This window comes from Cygnus atratus, chromosome 4, assembly GCF_013377495.2.
Source record: "Cygnus atratus isolate AKBS03 ecotype Queensland, Australia chromosome 4, CAtr_DNAZoo_HiC_assembly, whole genome shotgun sequence".
Classification (NCBI taxonomy): domain Eukaryota; kingdom Metazoa; phylum Chordata; class Aves; order Anseriformes; family Anatidae; genus Cygnus; species Cygnus atratus.
In genome coordinates, this window is record NC_066365.1 from 46306777 (window position 1) to 46326924 (window position 20148).

At 43.0% G+C, this 20148-nt stretch overlaps 1 protein-coding gene across 4 annotated transcripts in view; it reads right to left on the bottom strand.

Moving 5' to 3' along the window:
- RASGEF1B (RasGEF domain family member 1B) overlaps window positions 1-20148 on the bottom strand; it is a 157600-nt gene that overhangs the window by 126566 nt on the left and 10886 nt on the right. For 2 of the 4 annotated variants that reach the window (XM_050710596.1, XM_050710598.1), the window contains exons 2-3: window positions 17734-17778; window positions 3504-3557 (exon numbers count right to left, since the gene is read on the bottom strand). In XM_050710596.1, coding sequence (XP_050566553.1) covers window positions 3504-3557; window positions 17734-17778 — 99 coding nt within the window. The remainder of the gene's footprint in view (window positions 1-3503; window positions 3558-17733; window positions 17779-20148) is intronic. The other 2 variants (XR_007708257.1, XM_050710597.1) reach the window with 1 other exon arrangement.

Sequence of the window (20148 nt, forward strand, 5' to 3'; positions counted from 1 at the left end):
GACCAGTTACTGACAGCTGAGCTTTATAATGCAGTCCAAGTGCTTTTTCCTAAAAAATATACAGGGAGAAAACAGGGACAGAAAACATCTTCACTCCTGCTGACTTTGGAAACTCAAGTCAATGGGGGCTGACTAAGAACTGCAGCATTCAGACCCCATGCTGTGCATCCCCCAGCAGAAGGCTCAGCTGCTGGATATTATGATCCTCATTACAATGCAATTCATCACAGTCAGCAAATAATCCTCTGGGGTTCCATTTGCCAAACCACACAGCACTAAGATGAACTCCTATTCTGCAAGGTTCATCGACACGTAAGCAATCATGACATTAAATACTGGTATAAGGAACACAAGAAGTGCTTGTCAGGGAAGGCAAAACACTTCAATATCTCAGCAGTCCACACAAATCAGTGCATTCTGGCTAGCATCCCCAGCAAACCTGGGCATGCTGTTGTTGCAGCTGTATATGTTATCTGTCAACAGGGAGATGGAGACAGACAAAATCCATGAGTTTTTCTCCTTTGCCCCTTCCATGGAGTTATGTTGTAGCAAACATGTTGACACGACGTAAAGATGTGAACTTTTACTTACTATTTTGAGTACAAAAATGCAGCATCATAACTATTCTTACTTATCCCATGTCCAGTTCTTCCTGTCTTCATTCTCAAACTTACTTGTGTTTCCCAATCACCAACAGGAATCCTCAGCTTGCAAATCATCTATTGATCTCACCCCCACCCCTCTCATAGAATCATAGAAACACAAGGTTGGAAAGGACCTACAAGAATTTCACCCAATGTGGTGTCTTCTGCAAACTTACCAAGGGTACACTCAATCCCTTCATCTAGGTCATCAATAAAGATACTAAACAAGATAGGCCCCAGTACCAACCCCTGGGGGACAGCACTTGTAACGGGATGCAAGCTGGACTTAACTCCATTAACCACTACCTGCTGGGCATGGCCCTCCAGCCAGTTCTTTACCCAGAGAAGAATATACCTGCGCAGGCCACGGGCAGCCAGTTTCCCAAGGTATCTGAGCACAAGAAGGAATTTCTTGAAGAGATGAAGGATTGTGAAAGGATTGTTAATAATGTACTTGGAATGCATTACCAAGTTTTATTTAGCAAGTACATGACTAAGATGCATGAAATGTGTATGTCCCTTCATAAAATAAATTACTTTATATTAGCTCACCTATTTTCCTGTGTTTTTCACTCCACAGCTGCTTCTTGAGATAGAGCTGTGGTTGGAAACAAAGTCTGGAAAACTGCCACCTGCTACTGCTAAGGGTAATCTGAAGAGTGTCTACTCACTGAGTGATGCCCTGGGCTTCTTCAGGCTCAAGATGCACACAGGTTTACCTCTCAACTCAAACTTGCTTTCAAGCCTCTGAAAAAAGCACTTGGTGACTTGTGTCCTTTTTAAGGTTCTTTTTCCTGTGAGGGGAGAAGGGGCAAATAAGTTGCTTGATACCATGGATAAGTCTTGTTTCTGCATCCAGTTGATCTACCTGCCCTGACAGTGTATGTCCTTAGAACATTTCTTAGCCCCCTCTGTACTAATAAAGAACTTCATAATACAGTGTTTCTGTGAAGCTCCATTTTCCTTTGGAGAAAAATTCACACCTACATTTGGGTTACTCTTCTCATTCCTTTCCCATTACATCTTTTTTGACCTCTGCTTCTCCACTTCACTCTGATCAAACAGACTATTTCAATGTCTGCCTTTGATTGCTTCTCTGACATCACACATACCTTGGCTAAATAATTTTTGTCAAACGTCTTGTCTTTCAGTAGAGAATCATGTTCAGACACAAGCAATGACGTGGTACAGTTAATACTGGAGCTTTTTGGAGAGACTGTGGCCTTCTCAACAGTGCCACCTACCTGCTAATAAGCAAAGTGTTAACATGATCCCAAACCACACTGCACTGGGCAGGACTTGCTTTCTATTCTGAATAACACTAAGCCCTTTGCTCCCACATGCTGCAATTGAATGCACTAGATCTTCCTTCACAATGTGATCCGCAACCAGTCATTAGGCTATTGGACATTAGTCCTGAACCATAACATTAGCCCTTCCAAGTTCTTTCACACACTTCTAAGGCAGCCAACTCAATATTGCAATATGAAATAAAAGCCCTAGGTAATGCAGAATTAAATTGATGCCTTCCTGTAGAAAATAAAGGCAGTTTTCTCATTGCTTTGGTTGAAAAAAAGTCAAGTGCACCTAGAAGACAAAAACATGAAAATCAACCCACACAAATCCAAGTAATCCAGAAACTGCAATTTCTCGAAGTCGCTAATTAGGAAGAAGTTCAGAAGAGTAAGCCTGATGCATCAAATATAAACGTTTGAAAAAGCAATATGAACTCTGTTACACATGCAAGAACTACCAAAGCCATGTTCTACAAAGGTACTGGAAAGCAGAGACAAAACCAGCAACAGCCTCGAGCTGACAGAGGCACTATAAAACCTGCCTGTGGTTGCCAGTCTGCACAACAGGCTGCAGAGAACGGTCAGACTGTAGCGTAGAAGAGTTATCTATATTCGTAGTTTACTAGGTCTCCTATTTGATGTATTTATAAAGAAGGAATGCATTTAGATCCTTTCCTTGCGAACAAAAAAAAAAATCCTCCGAAGCCACAGTTGAGTTATTGACTCAAGCAAGATGATGGCCAAGAACAATCCTTATATGAAGAAAGTCTCCCCCAGATATTTAAGTATGTAGACCAATGGCACAGAAGCTTCTTACAGTCCTGTGATGTCAATCACGTCTACATCACATAAAAGAACACGCTGTTGGAACTCCTTTCCTCTATTTTTTTCCCCTCTTATAATTAACCTCTACATACATTTAAAAGATTAAACCTGAAGTCTTTCAGAAATACAAATCTAAGCTGTTTTCCCTGCAATTGGCATTACATTAAGTTAAGCCTTACATCAAGCCAAAGATCAAGCTAGCCCATTTAAGATTAAAAAAAAAAAAAAGACCCAGAAGCAATACAGGATTGTTTCCATAGAGTGCTAAGCCACAGCGCAGCAACCCTATTTACTGAAGCTGGACACAGGCTCACAATGGCTAGGGTGATTCAAAACCGAATTTTTTTCTCAGATGAATTCTATTCCAAATCCCTAATCCATAATGGTTCCTTCTACCCCTTTTAACTTTCCATCCCTCCTGATGTGTATTAAAAGCAATATATTAAAAAGTTCAAATAAAAGTAACATTAAGCTATCTGAACAGCTTGGCAGCAACATTTCCCATAATCACCTGTGCTCAAAGTCAGAACAGGAAGCAACATGCCAAAAACTTTACCCCAGAAACTGAAGGCAAAATCAAAGGGTGTTCATCTCTGTTTCAATCACAGGTTATCAAGTTCCCTGCCGCATTACACTACTTACTTGCAGAGGCTGCTTGGTCTTAGGAGCACCCAGGCACGTAGTTGCCACCGTTTTCTTAATATATTAAAAAGACGTGCACAATGGAAGGTTAGCTTACCTGTTTGTGGGCAGTTAAGGACTTCTCCTTGGCCAATGTCCTGAAAAGCACAGTCTGAAAAATAAAGGACATAAGATGCGTTAGTCTGGACAACTACTGTTGTATTTTCTGGGGGATTAACAAAACACCTTTCTTTTAACAAAACGGCTCTAAACATTAAAACAAATCACTACTGTATAGTAAAACAGTTTGCCTCGGTATCAAGACGTGCATGCTACCCTTAGGTTCTTCTAGTCCTTCGGCTAGGTGACATGGAATAAAAAAGTTTCTCTAGTGTTAAGTTGTGGAACATGTGCTGTAATGTATGCAGTTGTTTTACATGATACAATATTCTGGGCTTGAAGTTCTGTTAAAGGGCACACTCAAAGTTCCAGTAGGAGTTAACCACAAGTAGGAAGACCCAATGGAACCCTAAATGGTCCATTTTTTTTTCACAGTAATCACAGTATCTATGCACAAAAGCACTTTAAGTACAGTCCAGCAAAACTTTTACAAATCAAATGTAAATGTCGTCCCTTGCACAGCTCTCTGCAATGGTCAGTTTCAGCTGTTCTGGTAAGTTTTCCCTCCTCCTGTAACAGACAAGGCATTCCTGGAGGGGTGTCAGGCTCAAAAAGACACTCCTAAGTGAGGGGTCAATCAGAAGACACCCATGCTTCATGCACCACCCTCCATCCACTTGCAGAAGGGCCATTAACTTTCAACAAACCATCGATACTTTTGGCAAGAAATTCATGTTCACGTACCAGGACCTCATTTTATCTCCTTGTCACTATGAATCACTTCTGCACAGCACAGCAAGAAGCACTTGGGCATCTAAGCACATGATGCACAGTATTCCTGAAGTACTAACAACCACCATAACCTGGTGCCCACCAACTTGGGCTTGGGCACAGCAATGCTTTCAATAACATTCTCATCTTATAAATGGAACATTACATCAAGAATGAGCACTGACCTGCTAGAAATACATTAGTTCTTTTCCTTCATCAAGCCCTATTTGAGTCTCTAATCAGTTTTATTTCCAGAACAAATGGTACCAACACCAACCCAGCAATAAAATATACAGAAATAATCTAAAATACTAACCCATATGTAGCTGATAATTTATGTTTTCCTGTGCCCAAGTGCAGAAACTGTTAACTGTGCCAGCAGGATCAACCCTCCAGTCTAATGACCATCATCTGCATCCTATTTAGATAATGAAGGTTTGCAGCACAATTAAGGGAAAAGCTGTTGGGATAAAATGCAAAACAGGGCAAAGAAAACTACTTATCCTCATTTAACGCAAAGTGTATCTAATAGCTCACCCAATAAAGGCATAATATTTACCAGTGAGATGACCTAAAAACTTAGGAGTTCAAGGCAAAATTAGGCTCTCAAACTGGAATCAGTTGATACATTTTTTTTCTTAAACATGTTCAGCATTTCAACTCTAGGCAAGCATTTCCTCAAAAAGGCTGGAGAAATGAGCACTAAACACTTTCAGCCTACTATATGCCTGAAGGCTGTTCAGCATATTAGTCAAGCATGGAATGTAACAATCCTCAGTGCTTGTTCACAGTAGTTTCACCCACATTGACGGGAACTGGTGCCTTGAGAGATTTACTGCCACTGAAGCTGAATCCCCCGTATGACCCAGCGTACAGCATGAAGCAGAGATGTTCTGTTACAAAGCACCTGAAGCTAGACAACTCAGACTTTAACTGAAATTCACACGTGATCCAAAACATTTTCAGATAAACATTAAGAAGCCAACAGAAAAAAAACATTTATAAAAATAGGTTCCAAAACTTAGAACAAGTTTTTTGGCTAAGAAAAACATTAGGTTTCATATATTACTGGGGTTTCTTCTACTGAAATGCACAGGAGCAGAAAGATACATACTTCTGTCTGTTAAGTGACAGGGTTAGAGCCCTATGGACTGTATCCAGCCTCAGAGGAAGCCCTGAAGGTTTCCTCTGAAAATACTCTTAGCAAGAGTAAGTACTCTTAGCAAGACAAGTCAAAGGGGAGGGAATTTCACATGGAAGTCCAATTACATATACTGAACAAATTAGTGACCTTTTAAATCTTTTACTTGTTAATATGAGTTTAAAAGGAAAAGTAGTTCAACAAGTCTTCTCTTCCATTGTTTCTCATCCTAAAAATCAAAACTCTTTTACCCTCCAAAGTAACTACAATATATTAGACAACTGGGCTTACTCTTGTAAAAACAAGATCTAGCACTACACAAGTAACTACAGGGTCAAGCATGGCTATGCAGTTGAAATACATTTCTGCAGCCTAAATGCCACCTCATTCTCCACAATACACACTGTCCCAAATGACAATCAGTGACATCTTTCCAGCACAGCCACACCTTCACTTAACCTGAATTTCCTCAGCCTTGGACTTAACCTCTTATCTTCTTCCTGCCTGAAGAAACTTACCTTCCAAAACTGCAGGACTGCTTCCCTGCTGCTGTTAGTCAACCATCAACTGGAAAGCTTCTAGGACTAGACAAAACCTCATCACAACCAGGACTAGGTTTTATTTAAGAAACTAGCCTACCAGCTAAGAATCAGCCCCTCCCTGATTCCAGCTGTTCATGTCAGGAAAGGATTCTCTAGCAGGTCATAGCACAATCAGCCCTCACACACAGGTATGAGCAACAAGACTGAGTACCACAAAAATGCCAGAAGTCACAGATTCCCAAGAGCCTACAGTTTCCCCATTTATAACATCCCCGCATCCACACCAATTTCTTAAGGAAAGCAGGCAGGTGGCTCGGGTCATGAGAAATCACAGGTGTGCTCTTGAGATTTGGAAAAGAAATTTATGATTAACTCAAGCAAAATGTTTCAGTGGATTGATATAAGCATCCTATAATGCCCTTCAGCTGCCACTTGCAAAACCAACCCAATTCTATCCACCAGAAAGCCATCTTCAGTGTTTGAGCATACTCAGTTAAGAACCTCTCAAAGGGCTCAAAGACATTCAGATGTTAGGCTGTCATCTGCTAGGGAAACACCTGAAGGTGACAGGAGCTGCAGGTCTTGGCACTTTCAGAATCAGCCCCTTTTGTGTAGCCACCTGCCCTCATTGCACATAAAAAGTCATGTTCAAGTTCTTCCACACTACATTTTCATTTTTATTGCATCAGTTAGATTACATTCGGCAACAGTGGTAATTATACAGAAGTCTTTGTAGTGAGTTTTTCTTCTCTGAACTCACATTATCCATTCCCTCTCCCACTAATAGCTCCTCTGCTCTGCCTGAGGTTTAGCGTGGGCTATTGGAACATGTAAGGTAGCCTCAGAACCTGTTTTAACTAGCAACTTGAACACATGCAGGGTATTTATGACCCAAGTCATACACAAGAAAAAGCAATCGCACCACACTATCCTGTTAGTTACAGCAATAAAAGCAGTTAATTAGCGTTAACTCATTTAGTCACCAAGAATATTCTCAGAGACTTGGGTTCAGTTTTCAGCTCCTAGGAAGGACCCAAATTCGATATTTATACACTTCCTCACACATCAAGAAAGCAGAGGCCCTCCTTAAAGCATTTTGCTTGGATTAAAAACCACCTTAGCCTTATCTCTGCTACCCATTTCTGTATGAGTAGAAAAAACAATTCCATTTCATCTCAACCTCCCAGCATTTTTACCCTTTATCTGTAACTGTTTTTCCCAATGTACTACAGTAAAAGAAACTGGCACTGCGCAGAACCTAACATAATGGGTTTTTAAGCCCAAGACAATTACTGCTGCTGCAGCTACAGCTACCTACAAATTCAGCCAAACAGCTTGAACTACCCTGTTAACAAACAGATGAATGTTCCTGCCACATTAAAAGGTTTCAACACATGACTCACAAGGCAAGGTTAACAAATGTATTATTTCCTAAGACATGTTTCAAGTGCAGAACAGTAATTGCATGAAAACTGCTACACACTAGGTATGAAATGGTAAAATTGCTCATAAGTCACAACAAGACATTAACACCTGAGAACATGAAGAAAGGAAAATCTCTTCATTAGCTGCATAGCTCATCACAACCAGTTGGGTTGCCTAACTGTACAGCAAGGTTTTACTCAGAGGCATATGTCAAGCTCACAGATCAGTTCTCATTCTGTACTGCATTTCCAGAGGTAACAATTAAGAAAAATATAAATAGGGAAAAAGGAACAGGAAGTACCCTGTAACCACTGGGGGGGGAGGGGAAAGCACATGAATTCAAAGTGTAATTTTTAGGGCTAAAATTCCAGCAAAAAAAAAAAAAGCAGAGCTTTATCCTGTATCGCCAGTTTAATGAGGCTTTCACCCTGTTGCGTAGAACAAATTATCATGATAGAAGTACTGAATTAAGATTTTCACTGCGATAATTTTCACTTCCAATAGCATCAGTGCTTTAAACCATAATGGACCTCCCCCCTCCCCCGTACTGAAATATAAAAAGGACCAAAAAATGGACAGGAAATTATCTCAGCTGTGAGCAGCTCAGTGATAACTGCTAGTGTAATCACTTTTTTCAGTTTACATGACTTTAAAGTTTTTTTCCAGTAGATTTTCACCTGTCCCTTTAACCCTCATCCTTTCCTCTTCATCGGTTAATCCTCTGTGGCCAGTAGGTTCAGACGCCTACCAGCCTACACTCATTGCCAACAGACTGCATTAAAAGCATAATAGCGGCTGATGAAGTGAACACAAGGGGCAAGTTCAGAGATGCAGAGAGTCATTACCATAATCACCAGCTATTACACATCTTTTAAACCAAAGCAGAATAGTAATGATTGCCTCAAGTAACTATCTGATGGGTTCTTAAAAGCTAAGCTCTGATGCTGGTGAAACAGCCCTCATTTGCTACCAGAGCCGCTGTGACAGCTTGACAAGAAATCAATAGCTACACTGCCCACTGGAAAAAGAGGAAAACCTGACAAGTTTGTCCCACAGCTACAGCACTGATGGATAGATCCTCCCACTACTTAACCCCACCTGCTACAAAACACCATTTCTGTTTCAAGACCCCCACGGGCCTTCTCCATCAAAGCCTAAGGACAGGGGACACTTCAGCGCTGCAGCTGGTAACTCCTCTCCGTTCACCACCAGTGGCAGCAGTAGACATCACACGCGGGGTCTAAGCATAAACTGCTCCAGGAGCACCAGCATGATCCCCCAGGTTTCTTCAAAGGCTACACCCAAATAATGCTCAGGAAACAGGCTGGCAATAAAGAGTGGTTGCTTTTGATGCATTCACCAGGAGATGCAAAATAAGGTGGCTTGCAGCAAACCTATTCACTGAAGAATACCTTATTAGAGCTTGCAAATTAAGTAAGATCCAGCTCATTAGAACAATTACAGCTTTCATCAGAACACTTATCCTTTTCAGGAAGCAGTTCACTTAATTGGAGACACAGACAGATAAACATATTTAAGGGAAACCATTTAAATACTACCAAAATGCTCACGTAGGCAGTATTTCAAGGAGGTCTGTCTGAACCAAGCACATGTCTAAAGCAGTCTGAAAGGAGTCTCACCCCTTAATTAACAGTATATGCAATACTTAACTTTAAGCAACAGAATTGAACTGGGCTTTCCATCAACACTAGCAAAGTGTCCTTTGCTTGGAAAAAAAGCCTTACTTCTGGCCAAGCAGTGTTGATAAGGACTTAGAGGAATAGTTTTTACCTAGGAGTAGAGGGCACAGCCCTGAACACTAAAAGGCTTTTACAAGTTCAAGCGTAGCTGGTACCTCCTTTCCCTACAGGATCTTGTGTTTAGACTGCACAGGAAACACACAAGACACCTGCCAACCTCTCACAAGGAAAGGAGGCTGATCTGAAACAAAATCTGTGAGTAAAACTAAGTGATATTTATAGTCTAACTCAAGTTTAGTGACCTCGCCAAAGCATTGTAACCTGCTCAAACCTGTACAGTATTCAAGTTTTAGTCTTTCCAGAACCAAAAGTATAGGGACAGTTTTTCTGAAGATGCAACTCACCTCCAGTGCTTTCCCCAGCTTTAAAGATCCCGTACTCCCACTTGTTAACTCACCTGGAGAAAGTCAGTTCAGTCACTTGGAATATGCTAATAACAACACTAAGAAAAATCTGTTCAACTTTGTGCGGAAGACAACCTAGGAAACAAGTGTATTTACTGGACAGACCACATAACACACTTAAGTTTAGCATAAAAATTTATTCCTAATTATGACATAGCTCTGTAGGGTCCATTACACAACATTCATGTTTCCCCTACAGTAGTCACAGCTGGGTAAAGCAAGCACACACAACAGACAGCAGCAGTTCCAGCACCGAGCAAACGAGGCCAGCCCAAGGCACACTGGTGAACGCAACTTCCTAACGACAGGATTTGCAGCACTTAAGATCCTTCAGCCTTGCATGCTATCATGCTCCACAGAGAATGTTAACCACATTATTTCAAGACAGATAACCACGTTACTTCTCATGCATGGCAGCCAGACAGCCAACCATGCATGCAATTCCACTGACAGACGCACACAGCCTCCTAGTTCCTCTCTCAGAGGCCCAGTTCCCACAGCACAGCCCAAGGGGAAGAAACGCTGAGGGGCAGTTCATCTAGAGAACAGAGCACACCTTCCAGAGTTGGTACGCATCACTGTTTCCATTAGAACAATCACTGAGCTTTACTAATTCTATATGTGCGTGCTTGCTTGCAGACACTTAGCCAGTCATAATTACATAGGCATAATGAAAGCAGACCCCTAGAGGCCACATTACCTGCCATCCCGCCAGCCATCTCTACACACAGATTTGTATGCTCCTTTTATCATTAAAGGATAGTGGAAGCACATGGGGAAGAGCAGCTGCGGTGACAAAGTCATCTCAGTAAGTTTTGACTGATGTCATTTCTCTACAACTTAAAGAACAAATTAAAGAGGACAAGGATTTTAGCTTCTGCTATCAAGTCTGTCAGAAGGCAGCTTAGTTTTCCAGCTGGAAAGCTTAATGCCCTGCCACACAGCTACGTGAGGCAACTGCTGTGCTGGTGCTGCACCTCAGGTAAGCCCACCGATGCTTGGCAGTGAACTTACCCGTCCAGCGATGTGAGAGCCTCTCCAGCACTGGTCAGGCCCAAGTACCTGCTTGGCACGAAGATCACAGAATCGTCTAGGTTGGAAGAGACCTTCAAGATCATCTAGTCCAGCCTCTGACCCAACACTAACAAGACCTCTACTAAACCATATCACTAAGGACTACATCTAAACATCTTTTAAAGACCTCCAGGGATGGCGACTCAGCCACTTCCCTGGGCAGCCCATTCCAATGCCTAACAACCCTTTCGGTAAAGAAGTTCTTCCTAATATCCAACCTAAACCTCCCCTGGCGCAACTTTAGCCCATTCCCCCTCGTCCTGTCACCAGGCACGTGGGAGAATAGACCAACCCCCACCTCGCTACAGCCTCCTTTTAAGGTAACTGTAGAGAGTGATAAGGTCTCCCCTGAGCCTCCTCTTCTCCAGGCTAAACAACCCCAGCTCCCTCAGCTGCTCCTCGTAAGACTTGTTCTCTAGACCCGACACCAGCTTCGTTGCCCTTCTCTGGACTCTCTCGAGCACCTCCATGTCCTTCTTGTAGCGAGGGGCCCAAAACTGAACACAGTACTCAAGGTGCGGCCTCACCAGAGCAGAGTACAGGGGGACAATCACTTCCCTAGACCCGCTGGCCACACTGCCTCTTATACAAGCCAGGATGCTGTTGGCCTTCTTGGCCACCTGAGCACACTGCTGGCTCATATTCAGCCGACTATCAACCAAGACTCCCAGGTCCTTCTCGGCCAGGCAGCTTTCCAACCACTCATCTCCCAGCCTGTAGCGCTGCTTGGGGTTGTTGTGCCCCAGGTGCAGGACCCGGCACTTGGCCTTGTTGAACTTCATACAGTTGACCTCAGCCCATTGGTCCAGCCTATCCAGATCCTCCTGCAGAGCCTTCCTTCCCTCAAGCAGATCGACACATACACCTAACTTGGTGTCATCTGCAAACTTACTGAGGGTGCACTCAATCCCCTCGTCCAGATCATCGATAAAGATATTGAAGAGGACTGGCCCCAGCACTGAGCCCTGGGGGACTCCACTAGTAACCGGCCTCCAACTGGATTTGACTCCATTCACCACAACTCTTTGGGCCCGGCTATCCAGCCAGTTTTTAACCCAACGAAGCGTACGCCAGTCCAAGCCACGAGCAGCCAGTTTCTTGAGGAGAATGTTGTGGGGAACGGTGTCAAAAGCCTTACTGAAGTCAAGGTAGATCATATCCACAGCCTTCCCCTCATCCACCAAGCGCGTCACTTGGTCACAGAAGGAGATCAGGTTCGTCAAGCAGGACCTGCCTTTCATAAACCCATGCTGAATGGGCCTGATCACCTGCTTGCCCTGCAAGTGCCACGTGATGACACTCAAGATAATCTGCTCCATGAGCTTCCCTGGCACTGATGTCAAACTAACAGGCCTATAGTTCCCTGGGTCTACCCTCCGGCCCTTCTTGTAGATGGGCGTCACATTTGCTAGCCGCCAGTCGACTGGGACCTCTCCTGATAGCCAGGACTGCCGATAAATGATGGAAAGCGGCTTGGCCAGCTCCTCCGCCAGTTCGCTCAGTACCCTCGGGTGGATCCCATCCGGCTTACATCCAAGTGCTGTAGCAGGTCGCCAACCATTTCCTCGTGGATAGTGAGGGCCACATCCTGTTCCCCATCCCCTTCCACCAGCTCAGGGTACCGGGTATCCAGAGAACAACTGGTCTTGCTGCTAAAGACTTAGGCAAAGAAGGCATTGAGTACCTCAGCCTTTTCCTCATCTTTTGTAACTAAGTTTCCTCCTGCATCCAGTAAAGGATGGAGATTCTCCTTAGTCCTCCTTTTTGTGTTGATGTATTTGTAAAAACTTTTTTTGTTATCTTTAACGGCAGTAGCCAGATTGAGCTCCAGATGAGCTTTGGCCTTTCTAATTTTGTCCCTGCACAGCCTTGCAACATCCTTATAGTCCTCTTGAGTAGCCCGCCCTCTTTGCCAAAGATTATAAACCCTCGTTTTTCTCCTAAGCTCGAGCCACAACTCTCTGTTCAGCCAGGCCGGTCTAGTTCCGCGCCAGCTCGTCTTTGGGCACGTGGGGACAGACTGCTCCTGAGCCATTAAGATTTCCTTCTTGAAGAGTGCCCAGCCTTCCTGGACTCCTCTGCCCTTCAGAACCTCCTCCCAAGGGACTCTGCCAACCAGTGTCCTGAACAGCTCAAAGTCAGCCCTCCGGAAGTCCAAGACAGCGGTTTTACTGGCCCCCTTCCTGACTTCGCCAAGAATAGAGAACTGAACCATTTCGTGGTCACTCTGTCCAAGACAGCTCTTGACCACCACATCTCCCACCAGTCCGTCACTGTTTGTGAACAGAAAGTCTAGCAGGGCACCTCCCCTGGTAGGCTCTCTAACCAGCTGCGTCAGGAAGCTATCTTCCACGCTCTCCAGAAACCTCTTATACTGCTTTCTCTGGGCTGTGTTGTGCTTCCAGGATATGTCTGGGAAGTTGAAGTCCCCATGATGAACATCCTTGCTAGCCCAGGTAGCTAACACGCACACTTTGTGTTCTGCCACTAGTTTCATCAGCCAAAAGCTTATTTCTTGAAGGCTTTGGCTTCTTTTCCTGGTTCAAGCTAACTAAGCTGCTTCCTGTACCCTTCGCTGTTACCTCAAGCCCCCCTCCACTCTCCTGCACTCAGCGTCCATCCTCTACATGCAGGTGTTCCTTCTCTCACAACAGGAGAAAATATCACTCCAGGGTCACGTTTCTCCCCTAAGCAGGATATGAGCACACACACGTGAACATTCCTTTTCTCACAACAAAATGTCTCATCACGTTTCTGCCCTACACCTCCGACTGGAGTTAAGATCTATTTGGCCTAACACTACCCACTGCTATTAGCAGCAGACCAAAGAAGAAATGTAAGCCAGTTGTGCAGGCACTACCAATCTCACTGGTGAGCTGGCATCACTTGATAAAATGGCTAATGCTGCACTAATGCAAAGGAAAAAAGGGAAAAGGTTACCAACTTCTCTGCCTTGTCAAGCTTACTTCCCCACAGCCTTTTCAACCAAACCCTGCAGGCATGCTAGCATTATAAGCAAATAATGAAGCATCTGGGGAGTCTGCAGTGGGAGCACTCCAACACCACAGCTCACTACCACAGCTCATTACATTTGCATGAGGCAGCAAAGCATAAGAGGGACCAGCAAGTGCAGTGTTTGAAAAGAACAAAGGTAACAAGGTTAGTGGGCTAGGGATTGAGGAAAACCCAGAATTAGCAGAAAGCTTAAGGAGACAGTACAGAAACTACAGAAACAAAACAAAGGGTGATAGTAGGGATAGCATCCTGAAATTTAACTTGAGAAACTCATCAGGATGACAAGAAAAATACCAGGTGTCAGTAATAATTCACATTCTACCACTTCCTCCCTCCCCTGATATCTACCTGACAGACTACCAGCACTAACCATGTCTGACTCCAGCTGTTCTGTTGTCCCTGGCACACTGACCACATGCAGTCTCTTCCCCTGCACATGATCCTTAATACCCTGAAGGGAAAGCCTCAGGGAAGTGACAGCTTTTTAACCTCAGCTCGGTATTAGACCACTCAAAGCTTTCAGTTTTAGTAATTGTTGTTTGTAGGCAATTGCAAAGAACTCCATGTGTGCCACTAGGGCACTTTTCAGTTGTGATTTTTGAGCAGCTTAAGGACAGGCTTACACCTGCCACTCATTTCCTATCTTCAACCTTCCTGCTTGATACTGCACTCTAAACAGTTCCCAGCCACCCATGTCAAAAGATAATAATTTCCTTGAAGTAGAAAGAAAATGAAAAAGCACATAAAATGGGAAAACATCAGTTCAGTTCTCCATCAGCTCCCAGATTTACATGTATCACCCAGTAATTACTAACTACAAGGGCCAAGTGTGAAAGCTCCATTTGCATACAGCCCCGCTCAGATTTGCGAGTGTAGGCAAAATTGCCAATTATCCACAAAAACCATCAGTGCAAGGTCTCCTAAAAATGTAGCCCTAGGCCTGTTTGAAAGATCTCATTCAATTTCTGCTCAAGTCATTGGAATCCTTTCAGTGACCTTAATGGCTCTGGAGTTTTGTGACTGCCTTGGCATCACAGATGCACGTTTCTTTCAGTGACACAAGGTCTGACACTACCATCCTCATTTAGCTGCAAACTCAGTGAGACCATTTAGTAAAACGAATGGTTCAGACTGGTCTAACAAAACAGATACAAAATCAGATCTAGTCTTTACAACACCAGCAAACACCAAGTGGTTTTAGGGTAGTGAACTACGTGATTTTCAAATCAAAACCATTTGAAAAAAAAGTTTAGATCAGCTTGTTACTGCATGATTGTCCTGGTTTCAGGTAGGACAGAGTTAATTTTCCTCCTAGTAGCTGGCAGGGTGTTATGTTTTGGATTAGGATGAGAAGAGCGCTGATAACATGCTGATGTTTTAATTGTTGTAGAGCAATGCTTACACCAAGCCAAGGACTTTTCAGCTTCTCGCTCTGTCCTGCTAGCGAGCAGGCTGGGGGTGCAGCAGGAGCTGGGAGGGGACAGACCCAGGACAGCTGACCCAAACTGGCCAAAGGGGTATTCCATACCATCTGACGTCATGCTGAACAATATATAGGGGTGGCTAGCCGGGGTGGGGGGGCCGGCTGCTCGGGGATAGGCTGGGCATCGGTCAACGGGTGGTGAGCAATTGCATTGTGCATCACTTATTTTGTACACATTATTACTATTATTATTATTATTGTTATTAATTTTCCTGTCTTAATAAACTGTCGTTATCTCAACTCACAGGCTTCACTTTCCTGTTTCTCTCCCCCATCCCGGAGAGGGAGGGGGGAGGGTGAGCGAACGGCTGTGTGGTGTTTGGCTGCCAGCCGGGTTAAACCACAACAATGATTTAAACCCAAAATATCATTACTGTTCAAATGATAACTTATTAATACATGCATCCAGGTCAGTAGGCAGTCAGAGAAAGCATTAGGTCACTCAAGAACTACCAATTTTCTAGCATATTCTGAACTTCGTTTGTATACCTTCAGCAGAAGTGTTTCAAAGCAGCCTGCTCAGCTACCAGAAGAAATTTGCAGAAACACAAGGCTATGGGCAGCACAGAAGTGACTAATTTCATAGCCTGAGTCCCCACCAAGCAAGGGGAGGCAAAGAGCTGTTGTCTAATTCACATAAGGCATGACTACTCAGCTCTAAAATAGCCTTGTCCTTTTTGCACCAGCGAGAGGTATAATACTACACAGTGACAAACGAAAAACCACCTTTTTCCACAGATGCACACTGGTACAACATCCTTGTTCAGTGCAACATCTGGAGAGAACTACCAAAATGGAATATGAATACAGGAAAATGAAGGCATATGACTTAAAACAGATTCAGGAGTTAGCTTTAACAGTTAATTTGTGAGTTTATCCTGAAAATAGTGTTTCCCCTCTGCATATGCATGGTTTTTCAGCAGATCAAAGGTTTGAACACTTGACATAAAGTCGGGGCCAGAAAGGATTACAAGATACATACAAACCAACAGAATTATTAAGGCCCCTATCCGGTCTGATTCACATCAATGTAAACAATTAAATATGAAAACTAATTTATCTTACTACATCAGAACTTAAAACCGGTAATGAAATTGGTTCTGCACTAGTTCCACAGACATACGTACTAGAAATACTAGGGTCGGTTAACAAAAAGTTCAGATTACATCAGTTAAAGCTTTCTGTATATGGCCAAAATGCATTTGGTCAAGATTTAGTCACAATAGGAAACAAAGACCAGAGATAAAGGTCCCTCCACTTTAGTTATCCTGCTCCTCAGCTTTCCTTATAGCTTGCAAAGCCTTAGGTAAGAGCTTTTGCAAAGTCTTGAACCAAAACCAAACAGTAAACCTAGACTTGAACTCAAGTAAGTACTACTAAGTCCCTCTGCAAACATCTGAAAAGCAACCAAGTTCTACTGACTGTGGGCATCAAAACAGACAAAAATCCAATTGATTCCAGTTTTATACAAGCAACAAAATGCAAGTACCAAGACAAACAAAAAACAACCATTGAAGTTTAATGTCCAGAATATACTGGGGACTTCCACTATACCTATCTCTATCCTGAATATGTCACTTTACAGCCTGATGGCAACAGAAGATAGGAGAATGTTAACAGGCCCAGCTATACCACAGCACTTTCTTCAAACAAGATCTTAAACCTTAAGGGGTACAGACTCAATTATTATAGGCCAAAAATACAGTAAAGCAAACAAGTCATTCAGGTCTTAGTTCTCCCTCTTAAACTGGCATAGTACTTGTCATTTGCTTTTACCACCAATCTCATCCAAAATAGCTCAAATTTTCGCTCTTTCATTTAACCTTAAGCTACTTTTCACTATGAAGCATTCAACATGATGGCTCTCCTACACTACCTGAGGACTTGGCACACTATTAGAGTGCAAACACACACTTCATCACAACAATAAGGGCAACAATTGTTTTAACAACCACAACCAGAAAAAAATTGGTTTAAAACCGTTAAAAAAGTATAGTTACAAAGCGCATATTTAAAAAAGCTCGTCAGGCCTGGTAAAAGCAAATCCATCTCAATAAGGTGCCAAGCACCTTTAGGACAAGCTCTGCAAAACTGGAAATAACTCCTGGTTATGAGTTAAAATCCTAGGGAGCAGATGGTAATTGAAAACAAGTCCCTCTAGCTTTTTGGACCTGATTGTTCTTTTATGCACATGATCTAGCAGGAAGACTGAATACTCCACCTGCTCACCTTAGTACTTCCGCCATTCAAGATATAGCAAGGGGCATCTCTGACACTGGGTTTTGCTAAGTAAGTTTCCAAACATTGTACTGTCGGTGGACAAGGTTAAAAGGCAAACAATTTACACAACCACCACCCTGCCCCCCCCCTCCCCAAAATCCCTCGAGACTGAAAGAAATTATAGGTCCAAGGAAGCCTACTACCTACCTTTAAGAAGTCCATTTGGCCCAAATAGCTCTCCACAGTATATTCAGATTTTTGTACAGCACAGAAATGGATCCACGGAAAACACAGAAACGTTCTCCAAGTACAACATGAGATCACACACAAAGGCACCCAAATGCTTTATAGGGGAAACAAAACAAATCAACTGTTTAAAAAGTTTGAGCATACCTTCTGCTTAGTGCTTTGCTTCACACCACCACAGGACTGTCTGGACTAGAAAACAAAGAAAACAAATTCAGCTGGGAGAAAAAGAAAAGGTAAAAACACCACAGAAAAATCATTTAAGACACTCATGCCTGCTTTTCCAAGTTCTTCTCAGAGCTATCTGTCCCCATATCCTTTTCCTACACCCCATCCACACACCAGTCTGCAAGCAGCACTTAGTGCTCAATCCCAGCAGCCAGACCAAGCAAGACACAAGCCAGCAGGTCCCTGGGCACCTCTCCTGCATGGAGCAGGTCTGCAGCTGCAGAGCTCACCAGAACTGCACTTGCTCCCAGCCTCTGCTACCGACTGGACACAACTGGAGCAGTGTGCAATGCTCCCTGCTTCTTGGGAACTACAGCATCAAGGAAACAGGGTGTAAAGTCAAGTCTATATCAAGTCAACTGTGGTTTTCATCCATACCCCTCTATTAGGGCCAGCGTAGCTGAGAAGCCATCCTCCAAATACAGCTCAGATATGTGGAATTAAATATTTTTCAGGTAAGAATCACACATCACAGAAGAGAAACTTGCCTAGACAACACTCATGACTCTTCTTAAAGAGCTTCATGTTCAGAGACAATTGGATCAAAGGAAAAAAGCCACTAAGGCAACACAAGCAAATCCGGAAGCCAGTAAAGGATAATTAATTTTAAACAGCAAGCAGAACGCTTAATTGTGCTGTCTCCTCTCTAACCAAACATTTAAATAGCCCAAGACCAACTCCCAAGGCTTAATGCTTTGCCCCTGCACAGCAATGAAATTCTCCTAGCCTCTAGTTAAGTGCACCCAAAGCAGGATGTGCAAGTGAGCAAGTCAGCTAATAACATGCACCTTGATAGTGTCTGTACAGAATTGGCTTCAACAGGTGTTTGATGGCACTCTGGCAAACCTTAAAACAATGAAAATAAGAGGCCGTCCAAGTAAGATACATAAGCAAGTCCTCACACAAGCTCCTGGATAACACCCAGAGCACTGGGCAAGTCAGACATTTACTGTATGACTCTGCAGGTAACCATTCAGAAGGCCCAGCTGAGCAGTAACCCAACAACTACAGACACAGCTTTTATCAGCACCAGCAAAGAACGCATGGAGCTGGTGTAAAATCAGCAGAGCCGATAAGCTCCGAGCGTCTTCACAATCCCTAACCATTACTCAGCTACAGCTTTTGGAAAAAAAAAAAAAAAAAAGCTTCTTCAAAGAAAATCACGCTTTCTTCTAGCGGAAGGAGCCTTTAGACAATCTTGTCATTGTCAAAAACACTGTTGCCAGATGTCAGTAACACCAAATTAAAGAAAAAACAAAAACATTCACATGATACATAAATGATTATTCCCAAGTACACTAGGCAATTCAGTGGATACATTAAAAAAGTTTATTTCAAATGAACTCTTAAATAATTTAAGAGCAAACTCATTATGGACATTTGGTAAGACAACCTTATTCAAGAGGCTTACAAAACCAGTCCCATATATAATGATATTCCCTACCAACTGCATTGGAAGTACATTATCAAAGTCCAATACAAAAACAAACAAACAAACAACAAGAACATGCTGCTGCCACTTGTTTTGTGTGCATTTGTTATGAATTGAATCTCATGTTTTATTAACCAGTGTCCTGAAATGCGGAGACCCCCCTGAACTTAATAGGCTGTCTTTCTCTGTGTGTAGTCAAGGTCTAACCACTCCAGTGGTGCTCAGTCTTCAGTACCTCTGTAGCCAGGCTCACCTCAGCCAAGGGGAGCTCAGCCTAGCAGAGTTCCAAGCAATTCAAAACACCCACTCAGAACAAGAAGCAAGCACACCATTCAGGAAAAGTAGCACAAACATTACTTGCAACTATGCCATTCCTACCTGTGCTTATTCACGCTTTTATATGTGGACTCAAAGAAAGACATTTGTACCTAAGTACCTTTATAAACAGCCAGGCAAGTGTTCCATGTTTAAACACAATGCTCAAACTTCAGTCATTCAGAAATGAGTAACAGCATGATTTTTAGCCTTACTGCAACCCATCTTAACTCTACAGCTGCTGGGATTACCACTTACACCACCTTCCCAGTTATACTTACCTTGAGCTAACACTTCTTTAGATACCGTTTGTATGACAGGCTACAACATTTTAATAAAAAAAGCTATCAGATCTTATTAGGTTAAGACCACAGATTTATTAATTGCATTCATCTCTCCTTTGACAAAATACTCTTCATCTCCACAGACTATTTTGCCTTATCAGCTTCAAAAACACTTAAGACACTTAAAACAAGTGCATCTCACTTGTTCTTCAGCAAGAAAATGCAACTAGCCAGTAAAGCTTGCCAGTGGCTAAACGTTCAAGGTATCACCAAATAAACTGTCTGAAAGCAGATGTCTCAAGT